A 23,946-nucleotide genomic window follows, 5' to 3' on the forward strand; every position below is an offset into this window, starting at 1 on the left:
GCATTGTGCGGAGGACCAAATGAAAAAATGTATGCTAAGCATTTGATAGATGTTGCTTGTGCACGCACTTTCCTGCTCCCAAATTAGTGGCCCTTTCCCATTCCATGCTTCTTCGATGTATATGGACTTTTCAGATGTGCAGAAACTCCTTATCAGCTACCAGGCATTAGCTCCAGTTTCTGGCTGGATAAAATCGGGAAACTAACTACATGGTAATGATAGCTTTTCCTTCCTTGCTTTCTAATGTCCACTGTGACCCTGCCACTGAGGCCAGGGGATAGCTAGGAAGCACCAAGCAATCCTTACACTGATGGAGGACGTTGGGAGGTTCCTAAGAGCATCAGTAAGTGGTGATTATTTGTTCCCTGTCTTTTCTCTTGTTCAGCCTGCCCCTGCACCCTCCTTCATAGCCAACCAGTGCCCATGAAACAGAGCTAGGCAGAGAGCTGGGGTGGTGGGGGGAACATTGAAGTGTCTAGTTATGAAAAAATAAAATGTTCATCTTGAGAGAAGAGAGTAAATCCTGAGGACAATTCATTGAGTATACTAGCAAAGCAGAAACATTATACCAAACGTCCTCAGCCCTGGCAGGCCTTTTTCGGGAGGGGGTTTGTCACAACATGGTGCATCGAAGGGTTAATGGGTAACACGACACAGAGATAGTAAAGCGTGCTGTTGGTTTCTTTGCCAATAAATAGAGCATTGATTTTGGTGGATCCCACTTGTGAATGGAAAGAGCTATCTTTAGCAGTAAATTCAGACCCTTAATTATACAAAAAAAAAAAAGTCTCCTCAAAATGGTACTGTCCATTAGGTATTGAAATATTGGTTGTTGAAAATGGAAAGTTTAAATTATTTTTTTTAAGGTTTTATTTATTTATTTGACAGAGATCACAAGTAGGCAGAGAGACAGGCAGAGAGAGGAGGAAGCAGGCTCCCTGCTGAGCAGAGAGCCCGATATGGGGCTCGATCCCAGGACCCTGGGATCATGACCTGAGCCGAAGGCAGAGGCTTTAACCCCCTGAGCCACCCAGGCGCCCCGGAAAGTTTAAATTCTTGTTAAAACATAGAGAAATTCATTTCACACTATCTCTTGCGCTGCCTTGTTCTGGAACACTGCCCTTGTGACTCCATGAATTTCCCAAAACCTCTTGGGTGGGGATGGAGTTCCATTTAGAATTCATCCCATTCATTAAAAATCAGTACAAGTTGAAAAAAAAAAATCTGAACCTCATTCATTATGAACCCTGTGACATGGTGTCTCGGTCCAAACTCCCTTGAGGAAACAAGTCTAGGGAGTAACAAAGTATAGCAGTGTGGAAATCAGAAAACGGGGACCCTGGTTGAGGTTCTGTCTCTAACAAGCTTGGTGAGGTGGGTGGGCCCAGCCTTTCTCTGTCTTGGTGTCCTCCCCACAAAATTAAGGGAAAGGAACTGGAGAGGTTATAAATTCATCTACTTGATGGCAGCGCCCAGCCACTGCAATTAAGCTTCAGCTATAGAGAAACTGGGCAAGAGTAACTCAACTAAGTCTGGGAGTTAAACTGGGATATTTATTTCCTACAGTCCAACTAGTAGTCTAATCAGTAAAGCTGTTAAACTTGCAATAATATTTCACTGATGTGTACCAGAGCGTTGCAAGTTATAAAATTTCCAATTTAATTTTACTGCATCCCTGAAGCCGTAGTAATTAGAAGACAAACTCACAGGGAAGATGTTTATAGCTTCGGGGGTGATAATTTTGAACCTGTCCTGCAGGTCACTTCTGTCCTCAAGGTTCCCTGATTTGACAGCTGCCTGTAGACTCAGGAGTTTATCGTAATACAGCAGTAACTCGTCGTTCATCTGATGGGAGCAGATGTAGATGACGCTCACATTGGCATCTAAAAACAACAGACACAATGTTAATTACTGGTATAAAGGTAAATGACATTCTGAACTCTGGCATTGGATTGATGTTGCACAGTTTAAAATAAAGCCCATATCCAAAGCCACACTGAAGTTCATTTAGATTGGTTTTGTTCAGATCTTCACCATTTAACTGGCTTTTTTGCATTTTAGCATTTCTCTAAAGAAAAGATAAATAACATCACCACCAAAAACAAACAAACAAAAAAATAGACACAATGATTCCTTCAGAAGGAGGGCTGTGAGGTACTATGGAAGTGTGTTTGAAATAATACATAGGGATTTAGCCCCAGAACTACCATTAACATCAATGGGAATTGCATAGTGCTTTAAAAATTTATCCCATTAACTTCAGTAAATTATAAAACAAAGCTATTAACTTTAGAAAGCTGATGAAGTTGCAATTTCTTATTCTGCCTGGACTTGGCAGGGCCAATTCAGGGAACATCCTGTCAAAATAAATGGTCTGATTATGACCATAGCAATGATTATTTCAGGAAACCAACCTTTTCCCTGCTCCATTCCCAAAGAGGAGTATATTACTTAAATAGGACATCTAGTAATTCTTGGTTTAAAGGAAACACTGTCTTAATGTAACTGTTTTTCTTCTTGAGATGAGCTCCTTCTTATGTACATAGAAAGGAATCCTAATTAAATATCCCACCCAAATGGGAGAGTGAGATGAGATTACCCACTCCAGGCTGCCGGGTTTTAATATTTTAAGGACTTGGGACAGGGAATCAGCAGCCAGTGGAGTCATTCATTCATTCATAAAATAACAGGTTGATCAGTAAGGGCAAAGCACTTGGCTAGACACAGAGAGAAATGAGGACTCAAAGCAGCCGGGATGCTGTCCATGAGGCGCGACCATTTCACGTGCACAAGCAGCCATCAAACAAGGCAGAGAGTAGCGGACCCAGGAAGCACGTGGAACAGATCCTTAGGGACGTTCAGGGGAGGGGGCGCTGTAAAATGTTTCTTTGGTCAGGTGGGGCTGAGAGGGGATTTGAAGACTCCTCTGTTCAGTTGGACAAGAGTATCTAGAATACAGACTGATTAAATTCCAGCTCTGCTACCTGGGAACGCTGGGCACAGTATTTAACCTTTCGAAGCATTGGTTCTTCATCTCTAAAATGGAGAAGAAAATCACCTGGGTCGTAGAGTTTTGAAGAGTATTAAAGGAAAGAACATCTATAAAGCAGTTGGCTTTATAGATGTTCAACGTCTGGCACATAGTAGGTACTCAGTAAACAGTGCAGATATAGGGATCTGCTGCACGGCCCACCCTGACTAGGGGAACCAACAGTGATTCCACACCCTGCCCTCCACACGTGGGCTCCTTTTATCAGCGCCCCCAAGATTTAACTTGATGTAGTAGCCTCTGTCATTTCTTCCCACTGTTCCAAATCTATCAATCTCGTGTTTCCGAACTCTATAAAGACAAGATGTGTGCCCTGTCCTGTATTCCCCCAAGCCCTGGTACAGTAGGGAGTACACAGGAGCCCTTCAGGATAGGCCTGGTGGTAGACCAAAGGGATTTGGGAGGATGGAGAGATTTGGGAAGTAGAAAATCTCACACAATCAGTGAGATCTGTGGGCTGTGGGAGAAATCCTCCCCCTTGGAGAAGCAGTGTCCTCCATCCAAACTAGGCCCGTGCTGAGCCCAGAGGAGGTGCTCCATAAAGGTAAAAATCTAAGAGCTCCTATTTAATTTTGAAATCAACTTGCCACATACACCTCAAAATAAATTAACTGAGGAGACAGTAAATAACTTGTATTCAGTTGCTGAATGACCATATTATTTATCCCAAACCTTGTGTTTGCAAGAGGAGACTAGGGTCTTACCAAACTAAGGGAACCTCACAGCCCTCCATCTGAAGGAATCATTATGTCTGTTTTTTTAATGATAGTGTTATTTATCTCTACTTCAGAGAAACGCTCAAGTGTGAAAAAGCCCGTTAAATGGTGAAGATCTGGACAAAACCAATCTAAATTAACCTCAGTGTGGCTTTTGGATCTGCTTTATTTGGTTTTAAAAACCAAACTGGGATTTTTTTAAGTATCAAAAAAAAAAAGTCATATAAACAAACAATGAAAATAAAGACTCCACAGATGAAGAAAATTGAATTTTTCTTGGGAAGCAATTTGTAGGTTACAAGTGACAACAAATCATTTTGCTAATCTCACCCTCCCTGTGCATTTCTGGCAAAGGAATACATATCACTAACACGAATGTCCAGTATTTGCTTGTGTATTGGCAAATGTTCAAAATTAATTGACAGGTAATTTTGGAAAGCAATTAAAATGAAGACAAAGATTGCTTTGATTGCTAGTCAATAGTCAATAATGGTCACTGTCTTGCTTAACTCGTCTAGAAATTCAAAATATTAGTAGCCATTGGGGTCTCCACCTGACACCCTGACTTCACCACCAATAGCCAAATGACTGGTCTTACCAACCTAATCAGATTCTCTTTGTTTCCCCTGAATAAGCAAAAAGTCAACACACTTCATTAGGAATCAATGGAATAAAAAAAGAGATGATCATTTATTCTTACATAAAATTACTAATTTTCCTAGTTTCTTCATATTCTTAAAAAGTTCACAAGCGAGTACTTTTTCTACCTTCTAACTACCGTTTCTAAACTTCCATTACTCCCCTTGGAGGGGTTTTGGGATGCGATAGCTCTATCATGAACACAGCATACCAAAAAAAGGCATTTGGATCATGGTCTCTTAGCAATGTTCGTATTAGCAAAATTTTCCATTGCAGGTAAGACATGAACTGAATTATTGAATTATTTAAAATAGAAGCCTCATCCTTTCAAGTGTTTTCTAATAATGAGACTCTTTTGTAAAGAAATTCTTTGGTGATGGTTTGTGCTATATATAGAAGGGTATATAAAAAGCTAAAGAAAAAAATTAATTCAAATAAATTAGAGCAAAGTCTGCCCTCTGCTGCACTTCAGTGGTTTCCACCCAGTCAGGTTTTTAGTTGAAATAGCTCAGCACTAACAAATCAATCTCAAGTCATTAAAAAAAATTTTTTTTGTAACGCTGAAAAACAATATTAGTGCCTACATAATAGATTAAAGCAATTACACTATTATTATTTTAGGACACTGTAAATTTCTAGTACTGATGTATTTTTGTTACCAAATGGCATTTATAAAATAATAATGATGCTGAAATATATATGAATCATGTAAAAGTATGTCATTCCAGGGAGCCAGCTGAGTTGGTCATATTTGAGAATTTAAAATTCTTCCTTGTTTTGCTTAAATAAGGGCTATAGCGGTTATTTTGGCAAAACGAAGAAGTTCTTATTTGGTAACTAATAAAAACCCAGTTTTTGTTTACCCTGAATTTCTGGCCTGTACCTTCTAAACTGATTTAGTATTAGTGCTTAGCCTTTGCGACCTTGCGTTAAGTCTAACCTGAGCCTTAGTCTTAAATAGCACCGACCAGGACATCTTACCTGGCCCACGTTGGTGTCTGATTTAGAACTGACCAAGCCAGTATCAGAGCCTGACCTTTACGAGGCTGTATCTCCCATCTGAGGTCTATATTTCTAAGAATTCCCTCTACTAGGCACTTTCTGTTTTTTTAATAATTAGATGATATACATTTAAATAAGAGCTTCTTTAAAAAAATTCTATCTTTGCATCCCTCTTAGTCTTATAATGAAAACAATGCTTTTCATTTCTGATACCACCTTCCACTTATTCCCCAGATAACATAATCGACAATATTGACACAGATAACAAAATATTGGCTTCCCTCACTGCCGGAGTCAGGAAATGAAGAGGATGGGAGGCCATAGGAGAGAAATCCTTAGAATTTGGAAAAAAAAAAAAATAACCCAAATAAATTAGTTAAACATGTCATTTTTTAAAAAATTCAAGTCAATGCCACTATAAATCTGTTCTTTAAAACAAAACGTTTAATTGCCCTGGCAGTAGATTAGAAATCCACACTTCTTCCTTGCAGGGGAAAAAAATAAGCAAAAATTCAACATTTTTATCCATATCCTCTGATAAACATTCCAAAGAATCACTCGTGTGTAAGTATTTACTGTACCTAAGACGTCGCACAGCCTCCCCAGTTGCATATTCTGCAGCGTGTTGAAGTCGTCAATATTTTGTCGCACAGGCAGAGAATATCCTAAAAGGCAAACAAAGTGTCAAAACGCAGAAAGAGCAAGTCAGCATGGCAAAATGGCACACTAGGATTTCCAGGGGGTCACAGTCCACACTTCTAGGAAAGCATTTTCTCTGAAGCATCTTGCAGACACAGTCTAACTCCTAAGAAAGAAGTCCTTGCTTCTCAGGGGATTAAGCATCATTCTGGAAGATTTGCTAAGCAGCATATTCCGCAAAAGAAGAGCTCGTGTTTTCCAATGCCAGCAAAATCACTGGGAACCAAGATTATAAAAACATGGGGACAATGTCTGACATAGAACACGAATGTTCAAAACAACATTGAAGAAAATTATGCTCGGAGTTACACACACACACACACACACACACACACACACACACACAAAACGGTGTTGGCTCTTTTAACTTATGCTTCCTGTGTGGCATTTTGAAGATGTGTCCCCAGAATCGTTCTAAACTGACACACAGATTTCAGAGAAACCCCTTGCTGTCAGGAATATGTATTTAAGTAATTCCGAATACTAAAGAAATACGCTTCTGCTCACACAGTCAAAAGAAATTTAACCTTTAAAAGTCAATAAAGGTTAATGCAGCTACTTTGTCGGTACTGATAGAAGTCCTATGGTTTGTCTTCATGTCCACTGGAAACAGAGCAGAAGGAAAAAAGCTTGTGCATTACTCTTGTCCAAAACTAAAAGAAACAACAGCGGCAACTCTTCCTGCTGGTATGTCAGGGGTTAAAAAAAAAATAAGTGGATCAGAACATGAACTTAAAAGGCATGCATACTCACAAGCAGGTATAATTGCTTATGTGAAATTCAGCAACTGTTGGTGTAACTTTTTTTTTTAAGTAAAATTGCTTTTCACATTTTGAAGAGATGCTTCAATGCCTCCTTGTGGTTAGTGAGCCCAAACACATGTTTCAAGTTAAACTGCTATAGATAAAGTGATTTTCAATATTACATCTTTGAGATGTGACACAGATTTCCTTTTCAGAGTAAGGAAAACTATAGCAATTCGTGCAACAGGGCTTCAGATCAAATGCACTCTGATAATTGGCTCTTTGCTTTGATGTCAGTGTTTAAAAACTAGACGTGGTCTGGAAATTAAATGAGCTTACAATTCATCTTAAAGTCTCCCTTTTGCTTTATGCAGATGAACTTAAGACCTGCAGAGGCAGAAGGACAAATAGCTTGTTCGAGTTATTTTTGAAAAATTATCAATTTCTAAAATAGTTTAGGGAAGCGTTCCACATATGAAAGTTAGTGTAGACTGCTACAAACAATGCCATTTTTACGTGTGACCACAGAACTGGCACGCTTAGGATTCTGCGTGTGTCTCATTCTATCTATATTCAGATAAATGTTTAGGAAGATGTCTTGTGAATAACTTCTATATCCAAACTATAAGAAGGCAGGAAAAATGCCTAAAGAATAAAGTATGATTAAGAAAAATGCCAGAGAACATTCTGCGGATGCATTTCCTTTCAAAAGTAAAGATAAAAGGCGGTGGGAGAGATGTCTCATTAAGATGATGTCCAATTTAAAATATAAAGGATGTCTGATCACTTTGTTGCCGCATGTTGAGTAAGTCTGTGTTTCAATCAAGTGCTAGAGGTCAGTTTTCCAACAAATTACTTGGTACCTCTGTTACCACTGATCAAGGATGCATATGAAATGTCTATGCAGAATTATGACAGAACTGGTTACTTGGTTAACCCTACAAATACACCCATTTCAAAGAACTGAATGTTAGCAATCTCAGAACACTGTTATAGAAGATCACACAAAGTAACAGATACGAAGACATTTTGTAAACTGTAAAGTGCTGTGCAAACATAAGGTATTTTAATGTTATGGGGTATATGTGCTTCCAAAGCCCCTAACAACAACAAATCCTGTGACAAGCAACAGACCATTCTACATGGACAAGATACAACGCAGTGAATGTTGCCATCAGCAGAGCAGAAGTTGGGAGTCAATTTTTTTTTAAAGTCAGATTTATTATGTTGCGTACACCCAAAAAAGTATATGTTAACACCCAGATGAAAAGATGCTGTATGTATGTATGTAAATCCAATAGTGATTTGCATATAAGCTATCGGCAAGGATGTTGTGGCCTTGGGGAACTCAGCAGACCTGCCTAGTGGCAATGCACTGTCATACTTCCGAATATAATCTCTAGAGACCCGGGTACTTCAAAGGTCAGCTAGAACCACGGGGGAGCTTTGAGACACATTCTACTTCAACCTGTCACGCTGAAGATAAGAAAAACCAGAGTAAGTGCCTTGTCTCTTGTCCAAGATCACATAAAACTACAAATTACTATACAGTTCAGATAGGACATAGTTAGCCCTTGCATAAATGTGGTTGCATCAAAGAAGAGAGAAGAAAGCCTCGATAAATGTGAGCAGAGAATTCCAGAAGGGACAAAGAGCCTCTGCTTCTTTTCTCACTTTTATTTCCAGTTGTTGCAGCAGGCAGAATAATGGCCCTCCAAAGATGCCCACGCTCATCCCTGCAACCTGCAAATACCTTAGGTTACATGGCAAAGGGAAAATAAAGTTGCAAATGGAATTAAGGTTGCTAATAGGCTGACCTTAAACTAGGGGTATTATCTTGGATTATTTGGCTAGACCCAGTCTAATGACTAGTCCTTAAAAGTGGAAGAGGGAGGCAGGAGAGGAGACAGTTAGAGAAGATGTCACCATAGAAGAAAGGCACAGAGAGATGCTTGTTGCTGGTTTTAAGGACGAGAGAGAAAGGGGGCCAACGGCTCTCTTCATTCATGCCTTTGTGGGCAGCTTCTAGAGCCTGGAAGGGGTAAAGAAACGATTCTCCCCTAGAACTTCTGGAAAGGAGGGCAATCCTGTTGACCTCTTGATTTTAGCCCCTCTCAGACTTCTGAACTACAGAATTATTGCTCTAAGGTAATACATTTCTGTTGTTTAAGCCACTAAGCTTGTGGGAACTTGTTAAAGGATGATAGAAAATAGATACAATGACTACCTTCCATCTTCTCCTTTCAACTTTTATAGAATGGGTTCTCTGATCTGGAGAACTTGTGGGAATTTAAAAAATGGTGAGTGGGACCTGTGGCTTTTTCTAGGTCCTCATCAGCCTAGAAGAAAACAGCACTGGCATAAAGGGGCACTCTTTCTTCCTTATCACTTGAGAGAGGGACCCAACCATTTTCCTTAAAGCCATCCCCGTCACATGCGAAAATATTTCTCCTTTGATAGAGTGTTCTGTCGTTTCTTAAAATGTTATCATCTCTGCTTCACATTAAAGGAAGGATGCCTGAGAGATGCCTCTGTGAAGTGATCCAACTACCTTTGGTGCTCGGCCAAACCAAGGATACTCACCAGTGGTTACTGGTTATCATTCCTCCACCTTCGTCTCTGCATTTGTCTCCTCTCTCAGCTCTACCTCCACTCCCATGCAAACTCCTATCAGACGATGCTAATTGCCTCTTTGCCCCCAGGAAACTTGCTCTGCTGGGATTGGCTTTTCCTTCCAGAAACCCACAAGCAAGGCCATGCTCAGCGACTGTGCCTCCTTGGGGCTGGTATGTGACACGCCCCTGTTGTTGTGTTAGAGCACATATTCTGGAACAGACTGCTCATCACCCTGTGCTTATTTCTAGTTCCTTTTGTCCCTTAGTCCTATTGCTTACAGGGTACCTAAGGCAGAGAAGAGGTTAACAGTGGACTTCTGGTTACCAAGTAGTTGTCATTTCTCTGATCACCTGGCCTAAGATACAGGCCTCAGTAGTTCTCAACCTTTTCCCCATTTTGAAACACGTGCTGTGTGATAGTCACATGCATCACACACTCCTAAGGGGCTGACACCGGGTGACAATAGCAGTAGCCGTCAGTCACTCCTTCCCTTTCTCTTCCATTCACAAAAGCATACTGAACGGATACAAGCTGAGCCAAGTGACATTGTTATAGAGGCGATCTTGAATTACTCCAATTCATAAAAAAGTTAATGTTAGCCAACTTTGGTACTCTAATCATAAAATTTTTTCAGGGAGCGTGTGACATGTGTCACAACTGATTGCCTGTCAGCATACTGCAGTCATCAGATAAATGTGATCGAAACATTATGATTATACCCAGGCTTTAATTACTTGTACAACTGCGAAAGCACAAGCTACTGAGATAAAATATTAAGATACAGTAAGAGAGACACCTGAGTTCTTTATGTGTGTAGGTAGTATACCCAGTGCCGGTCTGATGAAAATAAAACTGAGCTTTGTTTGGGGGGGGGACGGGATCTGCAGATGGGGATTAGGGAATTTTGTGATGTGGATGTAGAAAACACAGGAGGTGCTTAAGTGTTTGTCAACTGTTGAAAACATTCCCAAACTAAACTCGCCAAATGGATTCTGTGTGGTTCTGGAAAGAGTGAAGACTTGGGGTGCCTGGGTGGTGCAGTCAGTTAAGCGCCCAGCTCTTGGTGTCACCTCAGGTCGTGGTCTCAGGGTTGTGAGATCGAGCTCTGCTTTGGGTCCTACACTCACTCCTCGGGGAGTCTGCTTGGGATTTTCTCCCTCCCTGCACTCACACACACTCTAATAAATAAATCTTAAAAAGAGAGGGGGGGAAGAGAGAGAATTTTGTTGGAGCTTTTCTCTTGTTGGAACTCTTGTTGGAACTTTTTATGAGTGGTGTTATCAGCAGCTGGCCCAGCATTGTATGCAGCTAAGGCCAGTGATTCCCAAAGCATGGTCTAGAGACTGGGAAAGGTCCTGAGACCCTTTCAGGGAGTCTGGGAGGTCAAAACTATTTTCAAAATAATATTAAGATGATAGTTGACTTTTTTATAAAGTGCAAAAAAAATTATTGATAGGATTGCAAATTCCACATTGTAGCTAACATAGGAATTCCCATCCACTGTTGAGTTTTGGTATAAAACCAAAGAAGAATATACACAATTGTCTGAAAAGGCTATAAAATGTATAAAACAGTCTTCCCTTTTCCAAATATTATCTGTGAAGGGCCAGGTTTTCTTCATAGGCTTCAATCAAAACAACATATTGCAACAGATTGAATACAGAAATAGATATGAGAATCCAACCATGTTCTATTAAGAGATTTGCAAACTTGTAAACCAACACAACTGTTTTCATTAAATTTTTTTTTGTTTGGGAAAATAAATTTTTTTTAATATGTTATTTATGTTACATTGGCAGATTTATTGTTGTTATTTTGGATTTTATTTTATTTATTTGACAAAGAAAGAGTATAAGCAGGGGAGCAGGAGAAGGAGAAGCAGGCTCCCTGATGAGCGGGGATCACAATGGGGGACTGGATCCCAGGACCCTGGGATCATGACCCGAGCTTAAGGCTGACACTTAACCAACTGAGCCACCCAGGTGCCCCATTGTTGTTGTTTTTAAGTAAATTAAATATTTTTTTAAAGTTTCTCAGTTTTAGTTTCTAATATAGTATATATTGATAGATATAACCTATGGAAATAATGCTTATTAGGGTTCTCTGTAGTTGTTATATTTGTAAGTCTGAGAACTGCTGAAGAAACATTTTAATATTTTTTATAACAATGAAGGTGATGACAAAGTGTAGTTTTATCTTAGCATATACAAGACTCTTTTTATACCATATCCTAATACTAATCCATTTCATGAAGATCTCATGAGCTGGTGTTCAATGCTTCTTCTGTACTTCATGGGGCAACATTAGATAGCTCAAGGCCAACTGTGTAATTTAATATAGGGTCATGGGGCCAACTCTGGTCTAACCAATGAAGGAGTGTTGACTTAAATTACTTGGATGAATATAACATCGATGAATACAGTATGTTTTCATTTTAATTCAGGCTATACAGGAATTGGAAAGTTTAACTGCATTTTGTTTCTGATATCAAAGGATGGGTATATTTTTGGAGATTTATATCTAGGAGATATTGGCCGTCCATCACACTCAAGGATCTAGTGTAGCAATGCCATAGCTGAACTGTGGATTCCATAGCTGCTTGCCAAAATACGTGAAGACCATGAAGAATTGACTGGAAGTCCCAATGTCTTAGCTCTGAGAGTCCCAATGTCTTAGCTCTGAGAACAAAGTCTATTGTGTCTTTGAGTTGACAACTCAAAAATGAGGAAGTAGAAAGATATCAGTCTGCTTGGAGGCACAGTAAGAATGTGATTTCAGAGATGACATTCTTGGCTGTGGTCCTCTACCCTGCTCCTGTTCACAAAGGGAGGTGACATCTGGTTCTTATCTTTCCAAAGAAGGGAGGGGGTTTAAGGAGCTGCTGTCTCATGAACATTTGGGATAGGGTCAGTTGTACACAAAAGGAAGTTTTCCTTTCTTTAAGGCCTCCATGGCAGTCCAGGGCAGCAGAAAAGTGTTGTTTTTTCATAACACTCACAACAGCAGAATCCATAGCTTTACGGAAGGGAATATCTTGGAACCCATTAATGGTGTTTGCGCCAAGGATAATTTGCTTAAGTAATGCACAGAGGGGGAAAAAATGAAGCTGAACTATATAGATTCTTTTTAGCCCTGAAATCAATTGGCAATAAGATAAAATATTACATGGAGAAAAGAGAAGATCCCACCTCAATAATTCCTTATTTTTATTTTAAAAGAGGATGAGAAGTGAGAGAGGAAACTCATCGCTGGGGGTTTAATTGGCAGACAGTGCTTCATGTACCTGCTCATGGCCTCAGAGTCCCAGACTTGGCCCATCTCATTTAATGTCAATATATTTTAAAATGCCACTGAGTTTAAGTGTAGCACCAAATGACGCACTGTAATAAAGAAGCACAGGGGTTAAATTAAAAGTGGAGGAAGTAACTTGGCCAAAGAAACTGGAAACAGAATCAGTTCCTAGGTTTTATTTAGACTTCTGATTTTTCTTGAGGAATTAGGATTCTTTGTTGCAGTTCTTTCTTATTTGACGGATAGATTTTGCTTAAAATAGATCCTAGTATTCTCTATTCCTGCTATGAACCATAGTAGATTATTTTGTTATGTTATTCTATTTCATTAATAAAAATGATAAAAATATCTAATATCCAATTAAGAGATTATCCTATATACTCTGGAAAGGATGAGGTTTTTTTTTTTTATCTATCATCTTATGAAATTACAAGGCTGATCCATTCCTTTGAACAGTTAACAGCATCCCACCTCTCCTGTTTGTTAAAAATAGCTAAAACTTTGTTACATCTAAGAATACTACCCCAAATGGGTAACAGCCAATCAAGTTGTATAATTCCTCCTTTCAGAGAGGTTACTCTGCAATGGGTAATTGTCTTAATGTTCATATTATCAAGCCATAGACTTGAAAATACATGATAAATATTTTGTGGTCAAAGGCATTACTGAAAATGTTACTGTGGCCCTTTACGTGATCGTCAGTTTGGAAAACGCAATTATTCTTGTGTGTGCACAACTGCATAAACAAAGAACCAAATGCGTATAACTGCAACAGAGTGCACAGTTATCACTACTAATCTTTCATTTTTAGGGTTCAAACAAGTTAGTGCAGCCCTAATTGGCTAGCCACATGGTGTAATTATTTCTAGGGCTAATTCTACACCAGAATTGATTGCAAATCTCCTGTAGAAAGAGAAAAAGAGGACAAGGCTCTAATTTGCATTAAATGCCTCCCTGAACCTTACATGCCTACCGACTGATTTTGATTAGTGAATCCCTCTCAACTCTGAAAATAAAATTACTATGTTGAATAGATTTGGGGGGGGGAATGTGTTTAGAGAAAAAAAAAGGGCTTTGCTTTTATCTACTTTTGTTTTCATGAATTGTGTAGGTAAGTCCCTAGTGCAGGAGACAAAGTAGCCACATTGTCTCTACCTAAAATCTTCAAGAATTCACAGAAAAAGTGGTGCACACAAGAAAGGTATACCATAATCATTTTTTCAGAGAAAGTTATGGTTTGAGAATTATGTCTTTGGAATAAGTATGAGGTGACAGGTTAATGTTATTTAAACCTAAACTTAATTTAATAGCCACAGGTCTTTTTATAAAACCTAAAGCATAAATTATAGAAACAAATACTATTTCTTCAGAGCCCACATATTGTTCTCTTGGGAAAATGTGTAATTGGGCTTTTTAAATGGTCAGTTGAGAATGCTTAGTCTTATCTCTTGGAAGATACATGATTAGCAATTTTTCTTTAAAATGGGTTATTATGTTGTTAACAAACAAAAATTACTATAATAGGGAAGACTTTCATATTTATTACGTGTTTATTTAAACTGAGAATATGTATTCTAGAAGAAAATTAGTTTTAATATCAGATCTAAAATAATGCAATTCTAGTTTTTCCCCCCCATTTATTTATTTATTTATTTGACAGAGACAGACACAGGAAGAGAGGGAACACAAATAGGGGGAATGGGAGAAGGAGAAACATGCACCCCTCTGATCTGGGAGCCCGATGTGGGGCTCAATACTAGGACCCTGGGATCATGACCTGAACCAAAGCCAGACGTTTAATGACTGAGCCACCCAGATGCCCCTACAATTCTAGTTTTTGACCAGGTTATTTTTTCTACCTAATCTATATCCAGCAAACCTTTTTGGAGTCTTAAAACATTTTCATTTAAAATTATTTTTTATTACCCAGTTTAGATTACTGTTATTTTCAAAATTTTACCTCTTTGGACAAAGACACTTTTCTATCAGACTGTTCTGCACGGCTGACTGTACTGGGGTTTTGAAGGGTGACAGGTGGAAGGAAAGAGTTTGTGGAAATTGTGCCTGTGATACCTTGGTGCTGTCAACATTGCAAAGTGGGGGGTCTTGTTCTATTTCTAGCTTTGAATGAAATAGAGAACACGAAACAAAATTTCCCACGTAATACCAGGTCAGGGCCACAATTAGTTGCAGAAGCAAAAGGCTCCTGCACCTTATTCCAAGGGACTCGAGTCTGTTAATTGTGTCTGCAATTAGCCTCTCTGGTTGTAATCAATTACAAGTGCAATTTCTGAGTGTGAACTAATTTTGTGTGCAAAACTAGTCCCACCAAAACAAAAGCCCAAGTTGGAATGAAATTCAGATCTGTCTTACCTTACTTACATCCTAAGAAGGAACTAATTTCTTCTGTGAGCTATAAAAATACCCAAACTAAAAGGCTCTATGCCACTCTGACATGTTTTCTTAACTTTTCTGTAAGCGCTCTAGATTCTAGGAAAGTTTGCATTACTTTATTACTACTACTATTTTACTAATGTAAAAGATAATTATATATATAGTAATTTTAAGGTTGTTTTTTTTTTCATATTACTGTTTAAATGTGTTATGTTCTATACTATGCATGAGGACACAAACATGTATACTCATGGACAGACACGATCTAGAATTCTATTATGATAGATCGCTTAATGCGTTGCTCTCCTTTAAAAGCCTTAACAAAGAGCCAGTATGTAATATGAAGATTTGATGAGTTTTGCTGTTTGTCAAAACTACCAAGGCAGCTTGGGAAATTTGGTCTCACCAAGGAAATTTTTAGCACACTAGGTAGATTAAAAAGCAAAACAAAACGAAACAAATAAGCAAGCAAACAACCCCACATATTTTGACAGCAGCTCATGTTTCAAAGGAACTTCCGGTGCAGACTTCCAAAATCCCCAATGTCATTTTGGCATACCTATTTTACTACTGTGTTGCAGACAACAGCTTTTAAGTTCCCCAATTCATAAATGTAATTAAATAATTACATTAGTGCTAATTAACATGAAACTGCAGATTATTTAAGCACAAAAAACACTATTCAACTTCTTAATTATTCTTGTTCACACAGCATTTCCTTTTGCTCAGGCGCCCTAGGTGCAAATAAAGCATCCCATCTGCTCGTAATTAGAACTAAATAATTTCAGAGAATGTAGCTTATCATTTTGACTGCACATTTGATTAAAAACAGTGTACAAGCAATATCCTGGCTTATTGGCGTAACAGCAACAACACACACAAGCCTGTGTTCTCCTATCATTAAAGAAGATCGAAAACATTATCTGTTATTTCAGGGGGAAAAAATACAACTTTTTAGTTCATTTCATACAGATGAAAGCGAATTACAGCAAATCACCTCTCCACTGAATAGCAGCCCCCACATAATGACTTTATTTGCTTAATCCCCAAATTAAACGCCGTTTCGAGCGAGGGCCCTGTGTTATTACTCTCATCATGTCGAGAACATTTTCCTGCCGAGACCAATTTGAATAAAACAAGGGGCCTTCCTTGAACTCAATCAAGGAGCCATAATGTGGTGGGTAATAGAGGTTGCTGATAGATTTGCAGGCAAAAGTGTTATACCTAATGATGGGATATGGATAATAGTCCTCCTGGAGGTCCTGATGCGATTCCAGTTGGCTGCCAGATGCTAAAAATCAAGAAGAGCATTGATCAGTGACAGGAAGCTGTAGTGGATTCATCTAGTCAAACTTCAGCTGTTTTTCCACTGTACAGTTAAGCCAGGCATAAATTATATTAATTGATTTAATTACATACTTAAAACATCTTCCCCAATTAATTTAATTAGGTGGCTACATGATGCTACTGGCAGGGGAAGATTAGAGGCAGCTCACTTAATTAACAGAATATGAATGAAAAAAAGAGAAAGCAAACATAAATGAAATTGTGAGCACTAATTAAAAGGCTGTCTGCAAACTTAAATACTTTCTGACAAAGTGGTGACAGCAATGTAGACAAGAGAGGATTTTTTTTCCAAGCAAATTAAAGTGCCAGAAGGTATATATAGAGAGAAAAGGTAGTGCGGTTAAAACATTGATTTTCCGACAGAACGGCCATAGTCAAAGTGAAGGCACTTTTTTTCTATAGAAAAAATTGCAATAGATTTTACAGGTGCAAAAGCCAGATTCCTGATTAGGGCTAAAATATGATGTACAAACACATGTAGGGTTTATGCATCCTACGTGGAGAAGAGTGGAAGACGAGAGAGGTCGACGAGGAGGGTAGCTGGAGAGAGAAAGAGAAGATAAAGAGACAACTTATTGCATTCGCTCAAGCAAGAAATGTTTAGAAAAAGAGGTCTGCCTTAACAGCTGGCAGCCTTGTGTACCTTGGCTCGAATACGGAAATTCTCCAGGTGTCTCTCACGTGATTCCTTCAGGATCTTCTTCACTCGGGTCTTGTGGCAATATAAGAGCCAGGCAATGGAAATCACACCTGATGCCCACTTCTGCTGGCGATACAAGAGGAATAATTTTCTTGCTCTGAAGCATTTCCATGTGGCTTGGATCTTGTTGGCAGCCTCTGACCTTCCATCTTGGCCCTTGTACCTTTGCCCCGGAAGATTTAACATCATCTGGATATGAAGTGGGTTCTCTAACAGTGTGAGAAAGTCGTATCTGGTAAGTTTATTCTTCAGCTCAAACTCTGGAAGGAAGGCTACCAAATTGTTCCCTTTTATTTTAACTTCTGGTATTGCATAGTCCCTGAGAAGCTTCTCGATGTGTTCCAAGAGAGAAAAAATACTTCCCCAAGATAAATTAAAATGTTCCTTGAATGCTAAGAAGTCTGGGGCTGCCTTGTCTATGACACCATTATAAATAAAAAAGTCATAATCCCATGGTGATTTCACAGTTCTCGAAGGTGTTGTGACTTTCATAATCTGTGAAAGGAAAGTGTCATGAGAGATGAAATAGGATTGCGATCTATTTTAAATGAGTGGTCAAGACAGGCACATTTATTACCCGATGCCGGGAAAATATGTATCCCAGTTTTGACTTACATACATGGCATAATTGGGAAGTCTGGCTAGTATATATCAATATCATGAAACTCATCACCAGAAGAATAGCTTAGAGGTCACTCAAAGCTATTATCTTTTCTATAAAAGTGTTATAAAATTGCTCAAGGAAACTGATCATATAAAAGTTTACTCTGCTATGGTCAGCTGACCCCCATAATCTCTGTGATCTACTTTCTACACATGCATGTACAGAAACATGTCATTGCCTTCTCATTCATTCATAAGTTATTCACCAGTCCTGAAAAATGGTGAAATCTTTCTTTGCAGTCTGTATGATAACTTCAGATGTGCTCATCAAAGCTGTCCTATTCTAAGAGGCCATCAGTTTCCAGCATTTCCAGTTCTTCTGCTACCTTCTGTTAATATCCAAGAGTGATTTTTACAAGGAACGTTATATTGTGTGTGATCACCCTTGTCATTCTCTAGGTTTCTCTTGACATATGTTCTTTTATTCTAAAATCTGGTATCTTCTTAGGGGACATACCTGAAGTTGTCCCTGGGTAGAGAGAATCTGAAATCTCATAATGAATAAAACTAAAAGAAGCATTGGCTTTTTCATTTTGCTTCTATGATTGAAATTTTAAGACATAGAAACATTTCATTTATTTTTAAATGTCAAGAAGGTTCTCTAAGAATGGGATGATGGGCAGTTTTCTTCCTTGTACTTTTCTGCATGAAAAAGAATGGAATAAGTGTGACTTAAAAATAAAATCAGAAGAGGTTTGGATGACAACAATATAGGTCTCACATATCCCTTAAAAAAAAAGATGGAAATTGTGTTATGTCTGTGTCAATGTGAAATCACTACATTTCATCATTGAAACTTGTTGCACTAGAAAAATAGACACTCTGCCCCATGGACTAAATATTCCTAATGGCCTGGGGTACGGGGAGGGCATAGAAGTTTCACACCCTCCCTTCTCTTCTGTAAGGCAGGTATCAACTTACTGTGCTGATCGCTTCTTGCTTAGGGATTTAAGGAACAGATTGTCTTCAATATGTCAGCATTTACAGATGTATAAGCCTATCCTTACCAAATTGTAGGATTATATTACTCTCTGCATTTTGAAGAGTTTTCAGAGAACTCAAAGAAAAGGACCCAAGTAATTAATCAACAACTACTATGCCACAGGACTGTATTGAGTATTACTGTTCGATTGTTCATGCTTTGTCTTTATTAAACAAGTATTAACTGACATTCATTAACAAATTCAAGACAAAAAGCTATCTAAAAGAAAAGTAAGCTGAGAGATGGTTTACAATGAAAGGACAGTAAGTAATCACAATTTATTATTATTATTTTAGATAAAGAAAAGAAAACCTTCAAATTCTTTTTCTTTTGTCAGGCTCCAGGCTGTGGAATAGTTAGACTGTCTTCTCAAGTAAAAATGTGGAAAAGCAAGTGTTAAGTCTAAGAGGGGAATTTCCTGAATGTTAGAGGCTGACTTTCAACAGCAGTGAGCTTTTTCTCACTCTTCAGGATTGTTATAGGCATAGGAATGATGGAAAAAGCCTTCTTGCCAAGACTCTCACCCTTTCTGATCTTCTCAAGGCACCAAGAGAAGATGCAAACTCTCTGGTGGATGAAGACGAGTTGGAGAAGTAATGCCTCCTGTAGCAGACATCAGGAGCCACAGCTGGTGGAAGAGAAGTGGCACGTGTCCCAACAGAAATGGCCCGTGGCTGCATTTCTGCCTCCTTCAAGAATGGAGTCTGATGGTGGCTTCCCATAATCATTAGAATTCAGAAAATTAGAAATTGAGAATTGGAATTGAGTAGAATGATCAGACTTCATGAGTGAGGTACAGACACGTACAGTCATCACAGATGGACATGTCTGCCGCTGGCTGGTCCTGCTAGTCACGTGTTGGATCCTGTTGATAAGACCCTGAGATTTCACTAAGAAGTGCAGCCCAAGACGGGAGGTCTACCGGGGAACCTGGTTTCCTTGGAGCTGTGAAAATCGTTTTGAAATTCCTTATCTTTACACAGACTCCTGTGGAATTGGGGCCAACAATGAAAATGGAGTAACCTTGGGAGAAGATTTTGAAAGGAGAGGGCTCTCAGGGCTCTCTCAGGCAGTGCCTTCCAAAGGCATAGGCTTAGAGCATCCATGTACAGCAGCAAATGACTTTCAGATCTTTGGAAAGAATAGCCCTTCCTGGGGAGTGGGCTTCCAGAGTTTAACTGTGGCCGTTTCAGAACAAAGGGATTATACCTCCCTACCTTCTTGGATGATATTCTGGTAAACACCTGTTCTCAAAGGAAACACACTCTTGGACATCAACTAGACCACTCAGGCACGGGGAAGCTATGGGTTTGGAGTCAGCTAAAGCATCACTGTAGTACATCTGTCACAGAGAATGCCACACTTGGGAGCACTTCATACTTAGAGCTGGAAAAGACATGTGTCTCAAGAGAAAGCCTTCCCAAATTAAAGCAGTGCATCAGCATTGTGGGATCCATTGAGCAGGTAAAGACAAAGCTGCTTCACAGCCTGCTAGGAAGAAGAGCCCTGATTAAAGGTCATGCCATGCATCAGATTCCGGTTCCTTCTTTTATTCTTCCTTTACTATTTGTCTCCATGAACTTGTCGACAATTAAATAATTGCCTGCCATCTTTCCCTCCTTCTACCTTCCTTCTTTCTAGTCCTTCCTTCTAGTCTTTCCTTCCTGCCTCTCTTCCTCCCTTCCCCCTTTGTTTTTGTTTTGTTTATGGTATGCTGTCCGCCCAACATGATGTTACCCAATAGCAACACCGTTTTCCTTCTAGCGAGGATGGCTCTCTGTCCTGCCATCCGCATTCTCTCCTAGTCCTTCCGGAGACCCTGGCCACACCTTCGCCAGAGCCCAAACCCGTGGCCATGGCCTAATTATTAGCACGCTGCTCTAACTAACCGGATCAACTAGCTGGGGAAAGGCTCTTTATTATTTGCAAAGTGTTACTATTAATTAGGTAATTTTGAGAGTTTCTGGAGCCATTATTTAAGAAAAATTCTAAATTTAAAACAAAACAAAACAAACAGGAAGGCAGGGTGATGATTACACACGTCAGTTAAGTCACAAGGATGAGGCGAAAAAGAAGTAGGGCAGGTATTACCTCCCAAACTTCAGAAATTACTGCCCAAAGAGGAACTCTAGGAAAAAGGGGTGCGTATTTCTAAGCGGATTGTCTTTATGAGAAATGTTCCTTTCACACATGTGAATAGCATGCGGATATAGGATTAAACCATAGCTGAGCGTCCCTAAAATAAGATATTACCAAGATCTCCTCGAGGTAAATAATCAAGTATTTGGGATAATCCAACATGGATGTCATTTTTAGGGAAGGATTTACCTAGAAAGACTAAATTGGCTTTTTTCTTTTTTTAAAGATTTTATTTATTTATTTGACAGATCACAAGTAGGCAGGGAGGCAGGCAGAGAGAGAGGAGAAAGCAGGCTCCCCGCTGAACAGAGAGCCCGATGTGGGGCTCGATCCCAGGACCCTGGGATCATGACCTGAGCCGAAGGGAGAGGCTTTAACCCACTGAGCCTCCCAGGTACCCCAAGACTAAATTGCTTTTGAATGCATAAGCTAACATTCCCTTTCTTGGACACTCATACATATCCGTTAGTAATTAGCTTTGGCAATTCTGTTGTGTGAACACAAATAAATTCCTCCAGCCATTCTGGCTCTAAGTGAGTGCTTAGATTCAGAGTAGGAGTGAACTGACCCTCAGAGATCGAACGTGCATTAGTCCCTGAAAAACCAGAGATGCCACTTGTCTGGCCTGCTCTTTAATATTTGTCAAGAGTCTGAAATGTGTTTAGTTTTGTACAGAGCAGACATCATTACCTCAGAGGGCTAGCATTATTTGAAAGATATAAACAAAATTCAGAGAGAGTAGCTGACCTAATCAGAATTTAGGGATTCAGCAGAATTAGAATATTGAATTTTAGAGCATGACGGGTCTGGAAGGTCACAGGCCTTGCCTTTTTTTTTTTTCTTCTGTTTTTCTTTTTTAAACTATTTTAAATTATTTATTCGATGGAGAAAGATAGGGAGAGAGCACAAGTAGCAGAGCGGCAGGCGGAGGGAGAGAGAAAAGCAGGCTCTCCGCTGAGCAAGGAGCCTGATGCAGGGATCAATGCTAGGATGCTGGGATCATGACCTGAGCCGAAGGCAGATGCCCAACCAGCTGAGCCACCCAGGCACCCCTGGCCTTGCCTTTTTACTGAACAAGCTATTATGGACTCAGGAAAATGAGCCTTGGCCCTGAGGTCTGACTCACTGGGGTTTAAGTCCAAGCCCTACCACGGTCTGCTCCATACTCTTGGGCCAGTTAACATCTGCTATGGGTTGAATGTTTTGTGACCCCACAACATCCATACATTGAAGCTCCGGTCCCCAATATGATGGTATTTGGAGATGGGGCCCTTGAGAAGTAATTAGGTCATGAGGGTGGAAGGCTTCCTGATGAGATTAGTGCCCTTAGAAGAAGAGACACATGAGAGATGATCTCTCTACCATGTGAAGATACAGCAAGAAGGCAGCTGCTTGCAAACCAGGAAGAGGGCCCTACCAGAACCCAACCATGCTGGCATCCTGATCTTGCACTTACAGCCTCCAGAACTATGAGAAATAAATGTTTGCTGTTAAAGCCACAGCCTATGGTATTTTGCTATGGCAGTCCAAGCTAAGACAACATCCTCTACACTTAAATGTTTCTCATCTCTAACAATGAAGAGAGTTGCTGTGAAGATCATAACATGCGTAAAGAACCTTTCACAGTGACTCACCTCCGGTCCGTGTGGTTATCACCATAGATAGGAAACTCAGACTCAGAGAGGTAAAGTGATTTGCCCATAATCACACAGCTAGTTGCCCTTCCCCTCCCCCATACCATCCATGCCGACAGCCCTAACTGTCCAGAACTCCCCATATGGCCCCGTACCAAGCTGTGCTCTCCTCCTTCAATCTTCCTTTTACCACTTCCTACATCAGAGCCAACCTGGCCCTGACCTGCTGTTTCCTTCTTATTTGGAAAACAGTCTGTTAAACTTACCCTGTGAACATGCTAATGAACCATGGCATGGTGGGAAAGGGATGGATTTGAAGTGAGAAGACCTAGGATCTAGGCTGCTACCACCTTACTACATGGCCTGGGGAAGTCACTTCTCACGTCTGGTGGGGTATTAGTTTCCAGGAGGGGGTCATTCAGGGTGCTTCTGATTTTGATACCCAATGTCTCTCTGACAAAGTGTCACCCCTTACGAAATGCTATGTGTTATTTAATGAACTCCTGGAGTTAGCAGAGCCAGCACATCGAAGGCAAACATCTCCAATAGCATCACCTCGTGTACCATGAAAAAGACCTGGGGATTTTCCCCTCCTCTTCTCTTTTTTAAATAGGAAGCTTTTCTAGAAACTTACACACCATAGTAAAGGAATAGCTGTTTATACCAACTACATGTGAAGGTGGTCATGGGGAGAGAACCCCAGAGAGTGATATTCCAGTAGTCAGCGTCTGCAGATCAACAAAACAGTTCTCGGGTTCCTGGGACCTAGACACTGCATTTAAGCCATAAGTGTCAATTAAAAGTGAGAGAGTCCCTAAGCTTTATAAAGAGGATAAAATGCAAAGATAGAGAACTCACTGAACAGAGACATATATAAAGGAAGAGAATTGTGTGTAAAGGCCACTCAGTTCAACAGCAATTTTCTAGGGCTTATTTCTGCAATTGTTTGAAAGATATCTTTATTCAAATGAGTCTTCCTCAATTCTGAAACACTTTCTGATGAGGGAAAAAAAAAAATCCTACCCCTCGATGTATTCCTTTGGAACAAAAACACACATTGGATCAAATTCTGGTTAAAGATCAAACAGAACAAATCAGGAAGATTTTTAAGAGAGATGAAATATGTTTTCAGCCAAATGTGATATTTCCTTATTGATTTCATCTTTTCTGCTCCCTTTTTAATATTTTCAAAAAGAAAGAATGCGACATAGGGAAGGACAACCACTTGGAGCAATTAGGACTGATGGGTGGAAACTGCCTGGGATGCGTATAGGGAACCTGGCAGGTGGGGAGTGAAAACAGCCCAGATTCCTAGATTTCTGAGAAAAGGCA

General features: G+C 39.7%; 1 protein-coding gene across 5 annotated transcripts in view; it reads right to left on the reverse strand.

The window, feature by feature from the left end:
• The window catches only part of IQCH (IQ motif containing H), a 186,976-nt gene that overhangs the window by 83,380 nt on the left and 79,650 nt on the right, over nucleotides 1–23,946 (reverse strand). For all 5 annotated transcript variants that reach the window (XM_032864629.1, XM_032864628.1, XM_032864627.1 and 2 more), the window contains 4 exons: nucleotides 17,140–17,691; nucleotides 16,374–16,440; nucleotides 5,988–6,071; nucleotides 1,708–1,883 (listed from right to left, as the gene is read on the reverse strand). In XM_032864629.1, coding sequence (XP_032720520.1) covers nucleotides 1,708–1,883; nucleotides 5,988–6,071; nucleotides 16,374–16,440; nucleotides 17,140–17,691 — 879 coding nt within the window. The remainder of the gene's footprint in view (nucleotides 1–1,707; nucleotides 1,884–5,987; nucleotides 6,072–16,373; nucleotides 16,441–17,139; nucleotides 17,692–23,946) is intronic.

Source organism: Lontra canadensis, unplaced genomic scaffold (genome assembly GCF_010015895.1).
Source record: "Lontra canadensis isolate GAN:19392208 unplaced genomic scaffold, GSC_riverotter_1.0 scaffold28, whole genome shotgun sequence".
Taxonomy (NCBI): Eukaryota; Metazoa; Chordata; class Mammalia; order Carnivora; family Mustelidae; genus Lontra; species Lontra canadensis.